The sequence below is a fragment of the Carassius carassius genome, unplaced genomic scaffold (genome assembly GCF_963082965.1).
Source record: "Carassius carassius unplaced genomic scaffold, fCarCar2.1 SCAFFOLD_58, whole genome shotgun sequence".
Classification (NCBI taxonomy): domain Eukaryota; kingdom Metazoa; phylum Chordata; class Actinopteri; order Cypriniformes; family Cyprinidae; genus Carassius; species Carassius carassius.
Genome location: NW_026775030.1, coordinates 1,243,807 through 1,262,500, shown reverse-complemented (window position 1 = coordinate 1,262,500; position 18,694 = coordinate 1,243,807). Strand labels below are relative to the sequence as shown.

Here is an 18,694-nt window from a genome sequence, read left to right as displayed (position 1 = left end):
TCAAGGAAAGACAAGCATTTCACATATAGGCCATCCGTACTTTTCACCATCAAAAGGCAGCAGGTGCATAAACACACTTCTTTTTTTCATTTCAAACAAGGTTACCTTATTTTATTATTGTTGTTACCTTGTAGACTCAAGAATACATCTATTTCAGACATGGAAGACACTCTGATTTGAGTTTAAAACATTTATTTTACCAACTAAACATGTTAGAAGTACACACATTGGTCCCTTTCTCTGTGTCAGACTTAACTTTGTTTGTGGTCATCTTCTAAATAATGCATTGAGTGGGGCTTGAGGAAGTGACATCGTTTGCATCTGCACAGTGCGCCCTGATGCAGCCCCTGAAGTGTGAGACAGTTATAACATTTCGTTCAGTCTTGTTTTTGTCAAGGAAAATTAAGAGACATTTTATCATAGTTTATATTCTGTAAACCACATTTAGTCTATTTTTATCCGTCAACAATGTTGCATTATACATTTAATTGATCGTCACATGACCAGCATTTACATTGCATCTCGTCTCATTTTCGTCACGTGATAAAGGTTCGTTAACGACGATATTTAGTCTTAATTTTTGTTGACTAAAGCAACACTACTGCCTACTACACAATAGTGAAGCTGCTTTATAAAAGCTGGTAAATGACCTCCTGTTATAAGCATACTCCGTAGCAGTTATAACTGGTCCGTTGTGACTTTAGTGAAAACTATTATGCTGCTTCTCCTTTATCCCCATTGGCATTCCAGCAGTGCTTTCCATTGGCTGAAGTCCTGTGTTAGCATTAGCAAACAGTTTAATTCAGTTGTTAAGCAAAAATCCCAAACTTTCCAAAGGTGTTCCCCAAGGCTCAGTTCTTGGGCCACTTCTTTTTTTAATCTGTATGCTACACATAGGTGAGATTATTCAGGAGCATGGCTTACATTTCCATCTGTATATAGATGCACAAATCTATATTACCTTACATTCTCTTTTTGCCATATTCTTCCATAAACAGCTGTATTCATAGTCTGAAGAAATGGATGGCTTCCAACTTTTTGAAACTAAATCCTGACAAAGCTAAATCTTTTTAGTTGGCCCCAAACATCTTATATCTACTTTGGTTAGGCCTTCGCCAACCGTCTGTAATTTGGGATTGACATTTGACACTTTGCTCAGTTTTATAGCCCATATTAGCAAGGACATTTCCTCATTTCAACTCTGTTTCTCATCTTTGGTACTCCCTCAGTTGTAAAGATACTGAAACAATTATTCATGCCTTCATTACTTCCCAATAAGATTATCACAGTTCCCTCTTAATTGGTTTACAAGATAAATTTCCAATTAATAAAATCCTGTTTAGATTGTCATCAGTAGGGCTGTGTATCACCAGCAAAGTCACGATGCATGACTGCACTGCACCTTTTTAGAATTTAGTAAAACAGCTGTTTATGAAACACTGCATTACTATGGGGCTACTGCATAAATGGGCCATTTCTAACTATTGGCAGAGCAAGCAGTTGACCTCTGCATTATGAAGTGCCTCCATAACTGTACCACAGTACAGTATAGGTAATAGCATATGTTTAATGTTTACATTGGGCACTCCCCACCAGGTATTCAGATTGTTTGCATCTTGTTTTAAAGGCCAAATATAATAATGTACTCATTCTAATAAATTTATATTGTAGAGTACTCATTCTAAAATATAAAACAAATAATATTTGCATTGTTGGTAGGTTATCATTTGAAAAGTTAAAACACTCTCTACATTAAAAAATTAAAATGAGAAGAGTTCAAAACTAATGTCTTCTGTTTCTAACACTAGACTATCCCACCCCATCACCCAAGATGAGTGTTAAAATAGATTTTAATTGAAATGAATTAAATATAAAGGTTTATTTAAAATAATAGTTGCCAAATGCATAGGCGTTCTAGCATTAATTGGTGTATTCAGAGTTGTTCACACTGTTAAAGAGATGGATTCTCATGCTAAACATGGCCAAAGTTGTAAACAATAATTAAGATGAATAACTGAGAATTTCTGTGCTGAAAAACTTACTTCCGAGTTGGTATAAGTTTTGGCTGTTTTTTTTCGATTGTGGATCTAATGACATAGATGAGAACGGAAGTCCTTAAATGAGCATTTCTCCCAGAAAAGCGCACCCGTGCACACACAATTGACCAGAGGAGAGCAAGACCGAGCACATCAACACGCTTCAAAATCGTCAACAGCGCTGCATAGGATTTGTTCGAGAATGCCTCCAAATAAGTGCATTTTTGGATGTGAGGGAAAGTTTATTGTGTTCAGCTTCAGGGTCGAGCAGGTGTCACTCATTTCCCAATCACTCCACCGGCCTCGCCTCGTTCCCACGTCTCTCGGCCCCGCCCCACTCTTCACACTGTATTAGCGAAGTAGTTTTTAATGGGTTAATTCACTCAGAATGCATTTTTCATTCACTGCTGTACTTTTCCATTGTATTTCAATGTAAATGTGCTACCAGACGTCTTGAATGCTTCGCTCTCGTCTCAGGTCTTTAGCAGCTTCTCGCGCATTATTCTCGTGTGTAATAGTCTACATCATTCTAAAACACAGCGCTCAAGTTCGAGGTCTGCAAGCCCGTCGGGTCCCGAGTCCATTTGGGCCGGGCTCTGGCCTTTTTTTTTTTTTTTTTTTTTTTTTTCAAATCGGGCTAGGGCTCATTTAGCTTCTCTCCTTTTGTTGTGCCCATATACGTACATAGCACACATAGGCTACTGTATGAAATATTGTTATAGTGATTATAGGCTATTATAAATATTATACATCGCCTACGCAATACGTAACACATATACACACACACATTAGCATACAGGTGACAGCTGACCATGCAGATCATCAGGAGAAGTTGGGAGCGTGGGGAGTTATTAAAAGTTCCCAATGCTTCAGGAAAAACGTCATTTCAGAGTTTTGATTTGATTACTACGACAAGTAACGAGCTAATTGGTCATGAGCAGTTCTCGCCATCTCCTCATTAGATGCGCCTTTAAGAAATGCATCTATACGGATGTGATGAGTGAGTCGGGGCCGAGAGCCGTGGGAACGGAGCAAGGCCGGTGGAGTGATTGGAAATGAGCGACACCTGCTCCACTCACCGGTCTCGAGTCCAACAGAGGAGATCGGAAGGATACAAAAGAGGAGCGACGACAGTGAAGGACAATAGAGGACCAGATCTGGGCTTTATTTGGTGTTTTGCTTTTGTTGGTGCGCGTTCTACGTTACATCAGAAAGAGACTGACGAATGGGATCTTGCCCGAGAGCCCAATCACCTTTCGAGTGGTTACAAAACGAGCCAATGGTATGCTGAGTACCTTAGTCTGCGAAATATGCATCGCAAGCTCCGCCCCGCAGAGTGGGTATATAAGGAGCAGCACGAGCAACTCTCATTCAAGCTTTCGCTTCGGAGACCGAGCACATCGTTTGCTGCTTCAGTGGAGTGGTACAAACTAATCAACTGGTGTTGGTGTGACGGTGCGATCCAAGCTGTTCGTCTGGGTTTCCTGCGTCAGCTCCCGCGTTCCCCTGTGCGCTTCAGTGCCTACAAGAGCTATTTCCTTTGAGCTAAAAGAGAACAGGCTGAGTTTGCGTCTATTTAAAGATGTCATTTCGCACATGTGTTTCTGGGTGAGGTCGATATATCGCTCCTAGTGACGGCCAAGATCGCTGTGTCACGTGTCTGGGCTTTCAGTACGCTGAGACTGCGTTTTTGATGACTCATGTTCTCATTGTGGGGTCATGACCATCTCGGCGTTAAGATCAAAACTTGATTACCTTAAGAGGTATAGAGTCCCCTTTGCCACACACCGTTCTAACTCCTCTTCTCGTAAGAGGGCTACTTCGGCTGGTGGCCAGGGTGATTTGAGGGTTACTGTGTGGACTTCCCCAACAAGCCAGCCTCCTCGGGCCATACCCCCCTCACAAACGCCACAGTCGGTTGAGTTTCCGGATGAGTTTGCTGGACCCTCTCAGGCTCCTGACATCTCATTTGGGGCTCGGGAGGAGGACCTTATGTCGATCTCTGCATCACAAGGCGGGCTTGAGTCCTCGGCAGATGAGGATTCGGCTGCATTGCCTCCCTCTGGAGTGCCAGCGTTGTCCGAGTCCGATCCCGAGCTGATGGCCGGGCTTTCCCAGGCAGTGATATCCGTGTTTAGTAGCCCCAATTTAAAGTCAGGCACGTCGGCGGGCAGCCCCGTATTATTGTTGCGGTGGAAAGTGCTGCTGCGTATGTGAAGGACCCCAAGCCAAAACTTTTGGAAGATTCAACAACAGTCCTGGGAGATAAAGGTAGTCAGAGAATTGAATTCTGTAAATGGGGTGGAGAAGTTGACAGCTCTCACAAACACTGCAGCTTGATTGAAGCTCCGTTACTCTGCCGCTCACAGACAGCACCGCGCTCGGAGAGACAGCTGTCCTGGAGCTGCCCAGAACCGTGAATCACATTTGTTGGGAAGCATGGTTTGATGCAGACAATAACCAGTTTTCCATCCAACTCATTTGTATTTAGGGATGTCAATATTTGATAATTTCCATGATCGATCGTCGTTTAAATTAATGATCAATTAATAACCTTAATGCTGCAAAATGCGTCTGCAGCGGTATTATTATTGTGTGCAAAAGCCACATGGCAAAAAAACTTTCTCACCCGGGTTTGTCTGAATTAAATGCTAGTAGCAGGACTGTAAAATGAATAGATGTGATTATGATCATTTGATAAAATGAAGAGAGCGCGCCATACGTTGGAGATCATTTTACTTTGTTGACTGTTTCCCGTCAAGGAGACCGCTGAAAGCGCCTCTTTAAATGGTTTCGTGGTGCTCGTTGTATTTTAAAACGCATCTGCAATAAATGACACACTATAGTAGTGGTGCAACGGATCATCATTGATCCGTGATCCGTTCGGATCAATATCTTCGGTTCGGCACACACGTGACCCGCGGATTGATTTATGAAAAAAAAAAAAGTTGCGCAAAGTTGCGATATAATGATGAAGGAAAGAGGTTAGAGTGAAAAGATTGCGATCTTTATGAACAGGAGAAAAAAAAGGTTGTGTATTAGTGTTGTCACGGTACCAAAATTTCAGTATTCGGTACCGATACCAGTGAAAATCCACGGTTCTCGGTACCAATTTCGGTACCAAAGCAAAACACAAAAATATGCTAATTAAAAAAGAAAACTTTTTATCACTTCAAACACATTTTATTTTTTGGTAAATAAAGGGGATTTGCTATTAAAATTAAACCTTGGAGGAAATATTGTGTGATTAATTTTTAATTAACAGTAGTAGCAGTATTACATACATTTTACAAAATAATAGTAATATTTCTAGCACAATGCCTTTATGTAAAAATTAATTTGTAATGAATGCATATTTGTCATGTTAACTGAACTTAAGACTGGTGGTGATGCTTAAGATGTTTTTGTTCATTGAGGGTTTCTGTAAAAAAAAAATAGTAATAGATCATAATAATTATTATTAAAAGATAATAATACTACTAATTCTACTACCATACTAACAATATAAAATGCACTATGGATTGATGAGCTGCTGGGTTCATGAATATTAATCAGGTTGTCTGCGTTCGGTCGAACTGATTTGCTGAAATCAAAACAGGGACGGTAAAAGATGAGCGCCAGCCAATGAAATTGCCATTTGCACATTAGCTCCGCCCACTAACGGAGAAACCGGCATATCTTCTGCTTGTTCGAAAATATGAATAATTCTAAATGAACTCCATTATTTTGACAGGAGAAGACATCAAAGAATATAGTTTACATGTAGCATGTCGATTCAGCGTGGTAAGACTCTCGCTCTCTCTCTTTGCATGTGTGAGAAACAGAGCGATCAGTAAAGCGACGGTGAGTCGTGCGCCTTCACAAAGAGTTTACAGTTCGGCAAATACCATAGACAGTAAAAGAGGCAAATACAGGTGTACTGTGCGTCCATTGAGATGAATTGAAAAGTACAGATCGCTTGATGGAGAGAGAACTCTGAAGCGCTCAGTCAGTGTTCAGCGAGTGAAAATATATCTGCGTCAATCTTATAATTGCCTCGAACACACACACACTGGCGAGTAAAATCTAAGAATTTATTAGCCAATGGCCAACAATAGACAATTTACTCGCCCCGAGTAAAATTTATTCACATATGCGAGTGATTTACTCGCAATGTAGAGGCTGTTTTGACGGTTTTCCGTGAATACCTTTAAATTGACACTGGTTTTACTCAAATGAAATGGTAAAATGCTTGTGAAGTGACTCATCATTGTGAAGTGACTCATCATCACCAGAACAGTTCTGGTGATGATGTTTGTCCTCATTATTGCAAGCGTCATGCGCTTCAGTCTATGTAGCAAACAAACCATTCATTCATTCACACAGAGACATGCACGCAGAACATGCAGGATGCAGATTTCAAACAACTTTTGCGGCTTAACATTTACAGATACTGCTCCATATGGAGATTTGATTTGATTAATTTATGCTAACTTTGACAAATTCCGTGACTGTCCATATTAAAATGTAAGTTTCATTTTCATGACTGGATTTTGAGATTCCGTCCGCGTTTTCTGCTTCGCGGAAATCATAGCGCTGTATGCATCCAGAACCGGGTTTGAACGGATCCTCGGTACCACCGGTACTTACAGAAACCTGGTACCGTTACATTTTCATTTTTTTAGTACCGACTTGGTACCGAAGTACCGGGTCTTTTGACAACACTATTCTGGATGAACTATCCCGAGCATCCTCTGTTGCGCTCACGACAGAAGGGTACAGAGCTCTGTGACGATAACTGCTCACCATCACAGCAGACTGGGAGATGAGAAGTCCGGCTATTATGTTAAAAAGAAGATATTATGCCATGTTGATTAAGTTGATTTCATATATTTTTATTTAATAATTTAATGTTAATAAAAAAAAGACGAAACGTATGTTTATTTGTCTTGGCCTTTTTTTTTCTTTTTTTTTTGCTGATCCGAAAAATGATCCGCTCCATACGAGGACGAGCGAGCGGGTTTGACTAGATGTATTTGGAGGTTATTGCTCACGTCTCATCATACACAGTCTCAGATACATTGCGAATATGGAAACAATTTAATATGTGCAGAACGAGACGTCAAGTCAAGTCACCTTTATATATATATATCTGTTTAAACAAAATACTTTGCGTCAAAGCAACTGAACAACATTCATTAGGAAAACAGTGTGTCAATAATGCAAAATGAAAGTTAAAGGCAGTTCATCATTGAATTCAGTTATGTCATCTCTGTTCAGTTAAATAGTGACCCCAACTAAGCAAGCCAGAGGCGACAGCGGCAAGGAACCGAAACTCCATCGGTGACAGAATGGAGAAAAAACCTTGGGAGAAACCAGGCTCAGTTGGGGGCCAGTTCTCCTCTGACCAGACGAAACCAGTAGTTCAATTCCAGGCTGCAGCAAAGTCAGATTGTGCAGAAGAATCATCTGTTTCCTGTGGTCTTGTCCTGGTGCTCCTCTGAGACAAGGTCTTTACAGGGGATCTGTATCTGGGGCTCTAGTTGTCCTGGTCTCCGCTGTCTTTCAGGGATGTAGAGGTCCTTTCTAGGTGCTGATCCAGCATCTGGTCTGGATACGTACTGGATCCGGGTGACTGCAGTGACCCTCTGATCTGGACACAGACTGGATCTGGTGGCCACAGTGACCTCGGAACAAGAGAGAAACAGACTAATATTAGCGTAGATGCCATTCTTCTAATGATGTAGCAAGTACATCGGGTGGTATGGAAAGTGTTCTCTAATTAATGCAGCCTAAAAATCCTTTAACGGATTTGGATAATAAAAGCATATTAGTATGTTATGTTTATGCCAGGTTAAAGAGATGGGTCTTTAATCTAGATTTAAACTGCAAGAGTGTGTCTGCCTCCCGAACAATGTTAGGTAGGTTATTCCAGAGTTTAGGCGCCAAATAGGAAAAGGATCTGCCGCCCACAGTTTATTTTGATATTCTAGGTATTATCAAATTGCCTGAGTTTTGAGAACGTAGCGGACGTAGAGGATTATAATGTAAAAGGAGCTCATTCAAATACTGAGGTGCTAAACCATTCAGGGCTTTATAAGTAATAAGCAATATTTTAAAATCTATACGATGTTTGATAGGGAGCCAGTGCAGTGTTGACAGGACCGGGCTAATATGGTCATACTTCCTGGTTCTAGTAAGAACTCTTGCTGCTGCATTTTGGACTAGCTGTAGTTTGTTTACTAAGCGTGCAGAACAACCACCCAATAAAGCATTACAATAATCTAACCTTGAGGTCATAAATGCATAGATTAACATTTCTGCATTTGACATTGAGAGCATAGGCCGTAATTTAGATATATTTTTGAGATGGAAAAATGCAGTTTTACAAATGCTAGAAACGTGGCTTTCTAAGGAAAGATTGCGATTAAATAGCACACCTAGGTTCCTAACTGATGACGAAGAATTGACAGAGCAACCATCAAGTCTTAGACAGTGTTCTAGGTTATTACAAGCAGAGTTTTTAGGTCCTAACACCTCTGTTTTTTTCAGAATTTAGCAGTAAGAATTTACTCGTCATCCAGTGTTTTATATCGACTATGCATTCCATTAGTTTTTCAAATTGGTGTGTTTCTCCGGGCCGCAACGAAATATAGAGCAGAGTAGTGTTGTCAAAAGACCCGGTACTTCGGTACCAAGTCGGTACTAAAGAAATGAAAATGTGACGGTACCAGGTTTCTGTAAGTACCGGTGGTACCGAGGATCCGTTCAAACCCGGTTCTGGATGCATACAGAGCTATGATTTCCGCGAAGCAGAAAACGCGGACGGAATCTCAAAATCCAGTCATGAAAATGAAACTTACATTTTAATATGGACAGTCACGGAATTTGTCAAAGTTAGCATAAATTAATCAAATCAAATCTCCATATGGACCAGTATCTGTAAATGTTAAGCCGCAAAAGTTGTTTGAAATCTGCATCCTGCATGTTCTGCGTGCATGTCTCTGTGTGAATGAATGAATGGTTTGTTTGCTACATAGACTGAAGCGCATGACGCTTGCAATAATGAGGACAAACATCATCACCAGAACTGTTCTGAGTCACTTCACAAGCATTTTACCATTTCATTTGAGTAAAACCAGTGTCAATTTAAAGGTAATCACGGAAAACCGTCAAAACAGCTTCTACATTGCGAGTAAATCACTCGCATATGTGAATAAATTTTACTCGGGGCGAGTAAATTGTCTATTGTTAGCCATTGGCTAATAAATTCTTAGATTTTACTCGCCAGTGTGTGTGTGTTCGAGGCAATTATAGATATATTTTCACTCGCTGAACACTGACTGAGCGCTTCAGAGTTCTCTCTCCATCAAGCGATCTGTACTTTTCAATTCATCTCAATGGACGCACAGTACACCTGTATTTGCCTCTTTTACTGTCTATGGTATTTGCCGAACTGTAAACTCTGTGTGAAGGCGCACGACTCACCGTCGCTTTACTGATCGCTCTGTTTCTCACACATGCAAAGAGAGAGAGCGAGAGTCTTACCACGCTGAATCGACATGCTACATGTAAACTATATTCTTTGTTGTCTTCTCCTGTCAAAATAATGGAGTTCATTTAGAATTATTCATATTTTCGAACAAGCAGAAGATATGCCGGTTTCTCCGTTAGTGGGCGGAGCTAATGTGCAAATGTCAATTTCATTGGCTGGCGCTCATCTTTTACCGTCCCTGTTTTGATTTCATCAAATCAGTTCGACCGAACGCAGACAACGTGATTTATATTTATGAACCCAGCAGCTCATCAATCCATAGTGCATTTTATATTGTTAGTATGGTAGTAGAATTAGTAGTATTATTATCTTTTAATAATAATTATTATGATCTATTACCATTTTTTTTTTACAGAAACCTCAATGAACAAAAACATCTTAAGCATCACCACCAGTCTTAAGTTCAGTTAACATGACAAATATGCATTCATTACAAATTAATTTTTACATAAAGGCATTGTGCTAGAAATATTACTATTATTTTGTAAAATGTATGTGATACTGCTACTACTGTTAATAAAAAATTAATCACACAATATTTCTTCCATGTTTTAATTTTAATAGCAAATCCCCTTTATTTACCAAAAAATAAAATGTTTAAATTTCATAAATTAAAAGACTAATTAAATTTGGGTGAAACTTGTTTACTGTTTTTCATAATTATATTACTTGTAGAAGAACTTTAAACACAATTGTAAATAAGTATAAAGAATGGCATTGGTTTTATTTTTAGTGATAAAAAGTTTTTTTTTTTTAATTAGCAAATTTTTGTGTTTTGCTTTGGTACCGAAATTGGTACCGAGAACCGTGGATTTTCACTGGTATCGGTATTGAATACTGAAATTTTGGTAACGTGACAACACTAGAGCGGAGTATCATCAGCATAACAGTGGAAGCTAACAACATGTTTCCTGATGATATCTCCCAAGGGTAACATATAAAGCGTGAAGAGTAGCGGCCCTAGTGCTGAGCCTTGAGGTACTCCATACTGCACTTGTGATCGATATGATACCTCTTCATTGATGTTTGTTCATGTGAGCTTTATGAGCTTTATTGCCAGGTATGTTCACACATACGGAGCTCCGCAGTGCAACATAATGACAGTGACAGAACAAAAAACACGAAATGAAAAAAAAAAATACAAATAGGTAGATAAGGAACTAAAATTTGACAAATGTATGGCAGGTATAGTACAATGAGCATTATGTATGTACAGGTATATTATGTGCAAAAAATTTAAGTGTACGCTAAGTATGTGTGTTAGATAAATAAGTGTATGTATATATAAATATAAATAGTGTAGTGTGTTCCACAGTTTTTATCAATTGTTCATTAGATGGATTGCCTGAGGGAAGAAACTTTTCCTGTGTCTGGTCGTTCTGGTGCTCAGTGCTCTGTAGCGTCGACCAGATGGCAACAGTTCAAAGAGGGAGTGTGCTGGATGTGAGGGGTCCAGAGTGATTTTGCCATCCCTTTTGCTCACTGGCTCAGCTGGCGAAAGAATTACTACCTCTGCTGGGCCTTTTTCACAATGGAGTCAATGTGAATGTCCCACTTCAGGTCCTGAGAGATAGTGGTGCCCAGGAACCTGAATGACTCCACTGCAGTCACAGTGCTGTTCATGATGGTGAGTGGGGGGAGAGCATAGGGGTTTCTCCTGAAGTCCACGATCATCTTCACTGTTTTGAGCGTGTTCAGCTCCAGGTTGTTGAGAGTGCACCAGACAGCCAGCTCTTTAACCTCCTGTCTGTAAGCAGACTCGTCATCGTCCTGAATGAGGCCGATGAGTGTGGTGTCGTCTGCAAACTTCAGGAGCTTGACAGAGGGGTCCTTAGATGTGCAATCATTAGTGTACAGGGAGAAGAGCAGTGGGGAGAGAACGCAGCCCTGGGGAGCTCCGGTGCTGATTGTACGGGTGCTGGATGTGTATTTTTCCCAGCCTCACTAGCTGCTGCCTGTCTGTCAGGAAGCTGTTGATCCACTGACAGACGGAGGTGGGCACGGAGAGCTGAGTTAGTTTGGGCAAGAGGAGGTTTGGGATGATCGTGTTAATGGCCGAGCTGAAGTCCACAAACAGGATCCTCACATAAGTCCCCGGTCTGTCTAGGTGTTGCAGAACATAATGCAGTCCAATGTTTACTGCATCGTCCACAGACCTGTTTGCTCTGTAGGCAAACTGAAGAGGATCTAGCAAGGGTCCAGTGATGTCCTTCAGGTGGGCCAGCACCAGTTTTTCAAATGACTTCATGACTACAGACGTTAGAGCCACAGGCCTGTAGTCATTTAGTCCTGTAATTTTGGATTTCTTTGGGATGGGGATGATGGTGGAGCGTTTGAAGCATGAAGGGACTTCGCACAGCTCCAGCGATCTGTTGAAGATCTTTGTGAAGATGGGGGCCAGCTGGTCAGCACAGGATTTCAGACAGGCTGGTGTAACACAATCTGGGCCTGGTGCTTTTTTCCTTTTCTGCTTCCAGAAGACCTGGCGCACCGCATCCTCGCTGATCTGTATTGCAGGTGTGGGGGAGAGGGGGTGTGCAGGAGGTGTTAATGGTGTGAACGGTTGTTTGGAGAGGTGTACAGGATGGGTTGCAGGAGTTGTGAATGGTGTGAATGGTTGTGTGCGGAGGCGTTCATGGCAGGTTCATGGCAGGAGGCTTTCAAACCTGCAGTAAAACTCGTTCTGCCAGTTGTTGATTCTCTACAGTGCTGGGGGGTGGTGTCTTAATAGTCGTAATTGGTGATCTTCCTAAGACTTTTCCACACTGATGCGGAGTCGTTCGAAGTAAACTGAGTCCTTATTGTTCCAGAATAATTCCTCTTTTCCACTTTGATCTCCTTTTCCAGTGTGTATTTAGCCTGTTTATACAAGACATTGTCCCCCTTCATGTAAGCATCTTCTTTGGCCTGACGGAGCTGTCTGAGGTTTGCAGTGAACCACGGTTTGTCATTGTTGTAATTTAGTTGAGTCCTGGTAGGAATGCATATTCATTCACTGCTACGAATTGATGGTGGTCATATAAGTACGATTTAAACCACGCTAATTCACTTCCATTAATGCCAATAAAGTGTTCAAGTCTATGCAAAAGAATGTTGTGATCAATTGTGTCAAACGCAGCACTAAGATCCAATAAAACTAATAGAGAGATACACCCACGATCAGATGATAAGAGCAGATCATTTGTAACTCTAAGGAGAGCAGTCTCAGTACTATGTACTGAGAATGAGTGGAACTGTTCCTCAGGGGGTCTATAGTGCACTGTCTGATGTGATACTGTAGCTGACGGCTGAATGGTTGCAATTTTATCTCTAATAGTATCGATTTTAGAAGTAAAGTAGTTCATAAAGTCATTACTGCTGTGGTGTTGGGAAATGTCAACACTTGTTGAGGCTTTATTTTTCGTTAATTTAGCCACTGTATTGAATAAATACCTGGGGTTATGTTTGTTTTCTTCTAAAAGAGAAGAAAAGTAATCGGATCTAGCAGTTTTAAAGGTCCTATGACATTAAAATTTCACTTTCTGAGGTTTTTTTAACATTAATATGAGTTCCCCTAGCCTGTATATGGTCCCCAAGTTTCTAGAAATTTTAATCGGTGTAAATCGAGATTTTGCTATCTTTCTCTGCCTTTGAGAAGATGGAAGCTCAAACGGGCTGATCTGGAATCTCCTCTTTGTGACGTTATAAGGAGAAATGTTACCTCCCCTTTCTCTGCTTTGCCCGCCCAAATATTTACATATAATTCAGTCGCAATATCAGCACAGGCGTTACAAACAGACTTTTATGATATGGATTCGACAGCACCGGCACAAACAGTGAGTAACAGTGTTCATTAATGCCTGATCTGTGATTAGTGATTTCTGATGTGTAGCTAATTATTCAAGTTCACACAGACTTTCTTTCTAAATCGTTTAATACTGTTTATGCATCAGTGAATCAAGCCAGTGTCTAAACGATCAACTTCACGTTGTTTCTCTTAGTAGCATGAAACAAATCTGTTATTTAAATTGTGATTTAACTACAGAGAGCGATCAAAGAACGCTCCCTTTTTTTCCGGAGCTGTCACACATCGCGAGTATATATTATCTACACTCTTGCCTAAACTGCCGTTACAATGAATGACGCTGTTATGCTGCACAACAAAGCTCTTACTGTATTCATGTGTTTGCTGTTAGTTGTGGTGAAAGCATTTTGTGAGAGAAAACGTGTTGCAATAATGACGAGATCACTGCATTCACGCGATAAACAGACTCTGTCTACTCAATGCTCATCACTGCAGCCTTTCATGTGATGGGAAAAGATCGAAAAAAATAATTATATAATCAACACTTCCACGATTCGTTAATCTCGACAGCTGTAATAGTAACTATATATATATATATATACTTTATATACTTTAATATACTTTATATATATACTTTAATGCTTTTCTGTAGGATAGGTTACTTTCCCGCCAAGCAATACGAAATACCTCTAGTTTTGTTTTCCTGCAGCTGCGCTCCATTTTTCGGGCTGTTCTCTTTAGGGTGCGAGTATGCTCATTATACCATGGTGTCAGACTGGTTTCCTTAACCTTCCTTAAGCGTAAAGGAGTAACTGTATTTAAAATGCTAGAAAAGAGAGAGTCCATAGTTTTTGAAGTTTTTGATCATCAAGTTGTTCTGAGGTTTTGGATATGCTAAGGAATTCGGATACATCAGAAAGATAACTTAAAAAGCAGTCTTTTGCAGTTAATAGTCTCAGTCTCAGTGCTGACCACTCTGCCCACTGCTTCAGTCATGACGGGCAGCCTTGTGAGGCTTTGGACAGCTGTTCCTGTTTTCTGAATTTTTCGATAACCCAGGGCAAAGCCTAGTCCAATCAGCAGAAGACCTGTTATCATGGTTCCGAATAGGTAGATGTCTTCAATGTCCTCCACGGAAAGATCCGCCAGACACACGACCCGACACCTCTCCCACGCGTCCATTGTGTAGCCAGCTGCGAACGTTCCGGCAGGGCAGTCAGGTTCCCCTGAACCCAAGCTTCTCGTCGAGTAGATGGTGTCAATTGCATTAAGAGACCAGTTGATCAATCCATGATTTTCAGCAGTGCAGAGAGAGTCTCTCAGAACTATTAGACAATAGACTAGAAGAGAGAGCAAGCAGGGAAGGCAAGGGGAGGAGAGGGAGAGAAATGTGTCCGCCGCCTTCCTCTTCACAGTACCCCATAGATTCTCTGTGAGGTTCAGGTCAGGTGAGTTGGCTGCCAAATCAAGCACAGTAATATCATGGTCAGCAAAATACTTGGAAGTAGTTTTGGTACTTTGGGCAGGTGCTTAAATCCTGCTGCAAAAGGAAATCAACATCTCCAAAAAGCTTGTCAGTAGATGGAAGCATAAAGTGCTCAAATCTCCTGGTAGATGTCTGCATTGAATTTGGACTTAATAAAACACAATGGAGCAACACCAGCAGACATGGCACCCAAATCATCACTGACTTCAGAAACCTCACACTGGACTTTGGATTCTGTGCCTCTCCAGTCTTCCTCCAGACTCCAGACCTTAATTAGGGCCCGAGCACAGGTGGTGCGGGGACCCTCTAGGAATTGCTGTTTATTATTATTCTTCCGCTTTTTCTTCTTCTTCTTTTTCTTCTCCGAAATGAATCACATTTTTGAGGGCTTAAACATGCTCCAAAACTCACGAAACTTTGCACACGCATCAGAACTGGTGAAAATTTACATCTGATCAAAAAGGCTTGATAGCGCCACCTGTTAAATTTCAACGGAGTGCGCCTCGAGCTACGTTTCACATACATGCATGAAAATCGCCTCGAGCTACGTTTCACATACATGCATGAAAATCGGTTCACATGTGTAACACACCATTACCTACAAAAAAGTATCTTGGTACAAAACCCAACAGTAAGTTATTTTGAATTTCCTGTACGATTTTTGTGCAGTTTTGCCATTTCCATGCCTCGTACTTTGACCAACGCCCTCCTACAGTTTTAATCAGATTACCTTAAAATTGGTGAGTGTCATCATATAACCATTGTGACGTTAAATTGCGAAGATTTTGAGTTTTTGTCAAGGGGTGTGTCCCTGGCAGCCTGAAAAATTTTGATGTTTCGCAGTGAAACAGGAAGTTGCTGTAACTCAGACCAGCAATGTCCGATCTGCCCCAAACTTCACACGTGTGGTAGGTGTTCTGTCCTGAACAAACACCCATACCAAATTCAGTTATAGAAATAGCGCCACCTACTGGCAACAGGAAGTGACATGTTTTACACTGGTATGCACTATTAGCAAACAAAAAAATATGCGATTGTGTGCTAAACATGTTAGAAATATTCTCAAACATGCTAACAAGATTTACTGATTGCTAGAGCATGCTGTTAATACTATAAAAGAGGAAGTTGCTGTAACTCAGGCAAGCAATATCTGATCTGCGCCACACTTCACACGTTTGATAGGAGTCCTGTCCTGAACACATCAACATGCCTGTATTCGGGTGTAGTCATAGCACCACCTGCTGGCAACAGGAAGTGTCTTTTTTAATACTGTTATGGACTCCTGGCAACATATTAAAAAATTTTTAGTGCTAAATACTCAGGCTAAAACATGCTAGCAACACTTAGTTAAGCGCTAAGGCATGTTACTAATGCAGTGAATGAGGAAGTTCGACTCTAAACAAACTTCACAAGTTTGTTTAGAGTCGTCACCTGAAGATATCTACATATTAATATTTGATTATACTTTGTGAAGAGTGGGGCGGGTCCAAGAGCCATGGGAGCGGAGCGAGGCCGATGGAGTGATTGGGAAATGAGCGACACCTGCTCCACTCACCGGTCTCGCGTCCCACGGAGGAGATGGAAGGATGTAAAAGAGGAGCAGCGACAGTGAAGGACGAGAGAGGACCAGACCTGGGCTTTATTTTGTGTTTGGTTTTTATTTGTGTGCGACAGTCGTCCGCGAGGGGCTTTTGTGTTTATTTTATTATTAAAGTCTCTTTTAATTGTCCGCTGGTTCCCGCCTCCTCCTTCCCAATGATTATGAAGTTTTTATTATTACATACTTATAGTGCCACCTACTGGCAACAGGAAGTGACATGTTTTACACTGTTATGCACTATTAGCAACACAGTAAAATATGCCATTGTGTGCTTAACATGCTAGAAATATTCCCAAAAATGCAAGCAACACTTAGTAAGTGCTACAGCTTGATATTAATACTATGAAACAGGAAGTTGTTGTAACTCATGCATACAATGTCCAATCTGCCCCAAACTTCACATGTTTGGTAAGAGTCCTGGTCTGAGGACATCTACATGTCAATATCCAGTTATAGTCATAGCACCACCAACTGGCAGCAGGAAGTTTGGCACATATAAGGGAATCTGATGCATTTATCCAACGTTAACTACTTTAAAATCATATTGCCTACTGTTCGCTGTTTCCCAGCAGCCATTGGGTAACGGTGAGCTGGGTGCGAGGGCCCTTTCAACGCTGCGTGCAGCTGTAATTTCCAAATGAAATGCTAAGTTTACTTTCTTCTGAAAAGAGCAAACCCCTGTTATATTGATAGATTTTTTTTAAATGGCAAAATGCAACTCTTTTTAATTTAATGTAATATTGATACCAACAAATTTAATGTAACAAACAAATAGAAACTTTTAAGAAAAGAAAAAAAAACACTCAAGACAATCTGATTGTGTAACACCCATTATTGTTTATTTTGCAGGAAATCGTGGATAAAGATGGAAATGGCAAGCTGTTATCGTTCCTGATCCCGTCCCTGTCCAAACCATCCATATATCATGAGGTAAACCGCTAAACCTCAGAACTGAACTCTCTTCATACCACAGTCACACCCAGAACATCCAAGGTATTATATTACTGTAACGCATACTACATTTTACTGCATATAATTGCAAATGGCTGACACACTGTTCAACACAAGTTTAATTTGGGGCAGCCTTACATTTATATTTACAAAGCAGTATTTATGAGTACTGTGAACTTATTTCATTTTAGCCCAGTAAAGAAAAGCAGGACAGCACATGAAACACGGGCAGATCTCCTGCATAATAATCCTGTGCTAAAGTACATGAGTTAACAAATCAGTTCAACATTATTCTTATTTATTGACAGTTTGAATTCACATAGCATTTCTTCTAAGTGCAATGAATGTTCAGTCATGTCTGTGTGAAATGAGCTTGTTTCTTTGAGTAAACAGGACAGACATAGGAATGCTGGGTATAATTCGAGTCTGTTTGGTGCTAGGAGTCTAAGTCTTCTCATGAGTTTAAGAGCATTTGGTCACATTAATTAGTACATTAGTTATTATGAACTAACAGTGAGCACAATCTGTATATAGCATCACTTGATTAATGGTTAATGGTAACTTTTACAGGTGTCTTTACATTAATAGCTTGATTATAACTATGTATTAATAAACTAACAATGAAAACCTCTTGACAACATCAGATTATGTCCATCTATACATTTGCATTTCTTCATATTCATGATGCTCTATGCATTACTTATCGTGAACTTAAAAAGAGCACTTAAGACAGAGTGCATCACTTTATTAAAATTAAAAAAACTTTTTTTTGTGCAGCTCGCTGTAAAATGGACACCATCTGAATATCAGATAATGTACTTCTAATGTCTGCAAGCTCCTCAGTAACCTCTTTAATGAAGTATCTGTCATGCATTATTGATGGAAAACCAATTATTGAGGAAATGAATAAAGCCAAGTGATTTCTGATTGCTTCTGGAGTTACTTCAGAAGCACTCAGGACTGAGGGAAACCTCCTACTGAATCCACTCCACAGGCTCCTGTGCTTGATCTGGCACTTGAGACACATTCCATCAACATGAAATAAAGCCCTGATTATGCTATTCCTAAAGAAGGGCGAGGGTCAGAAGTGCTGAATGATTTCATCTGTCCTGACATCAGAGGCTTCACAGGCCAGCGCTCACCTCAACAGAAGCACAAGTGTCCAGATACTACGGATCAGTGTTTCAGAAGAAGAGAGTGCTTCCACTTCCACAGGAGCGACCATAATTCTTTTCAGGAGAAAGGCCAAAACCAAACAATGCCTTTTACTTTAATTTTCAGCATTAATAATAGAGATCAATTG

The 18,694-nt window shown here is 40.5% G+C and overlaps 1 protein-coding gene across 2 annotated transcripts in view; it reads left to right on the top strand.

The window, feature by feature from the left end:
- Window positions 1–18,694, top strand: part of hycc2 (hyccin PI4KA lipid kinase complex subunit 2) — an 86,995-nt gene that overhangs the window by 50,704 nt on the left and 17,597 nt on the right. For both annotated transcript variants that reach the window (XM_059547035.1, XM_059547034.1), the window contains exon 6: window positions 17,290–17,370. In XM_059547035.1, the coding sequence (XP_059403018.1) occupies window positions 17,290–17,370 (81 nt within the window). The remainder of the gene's footprint in view (window positions 1–17,289; window positions 17,371–18,694) is intronic.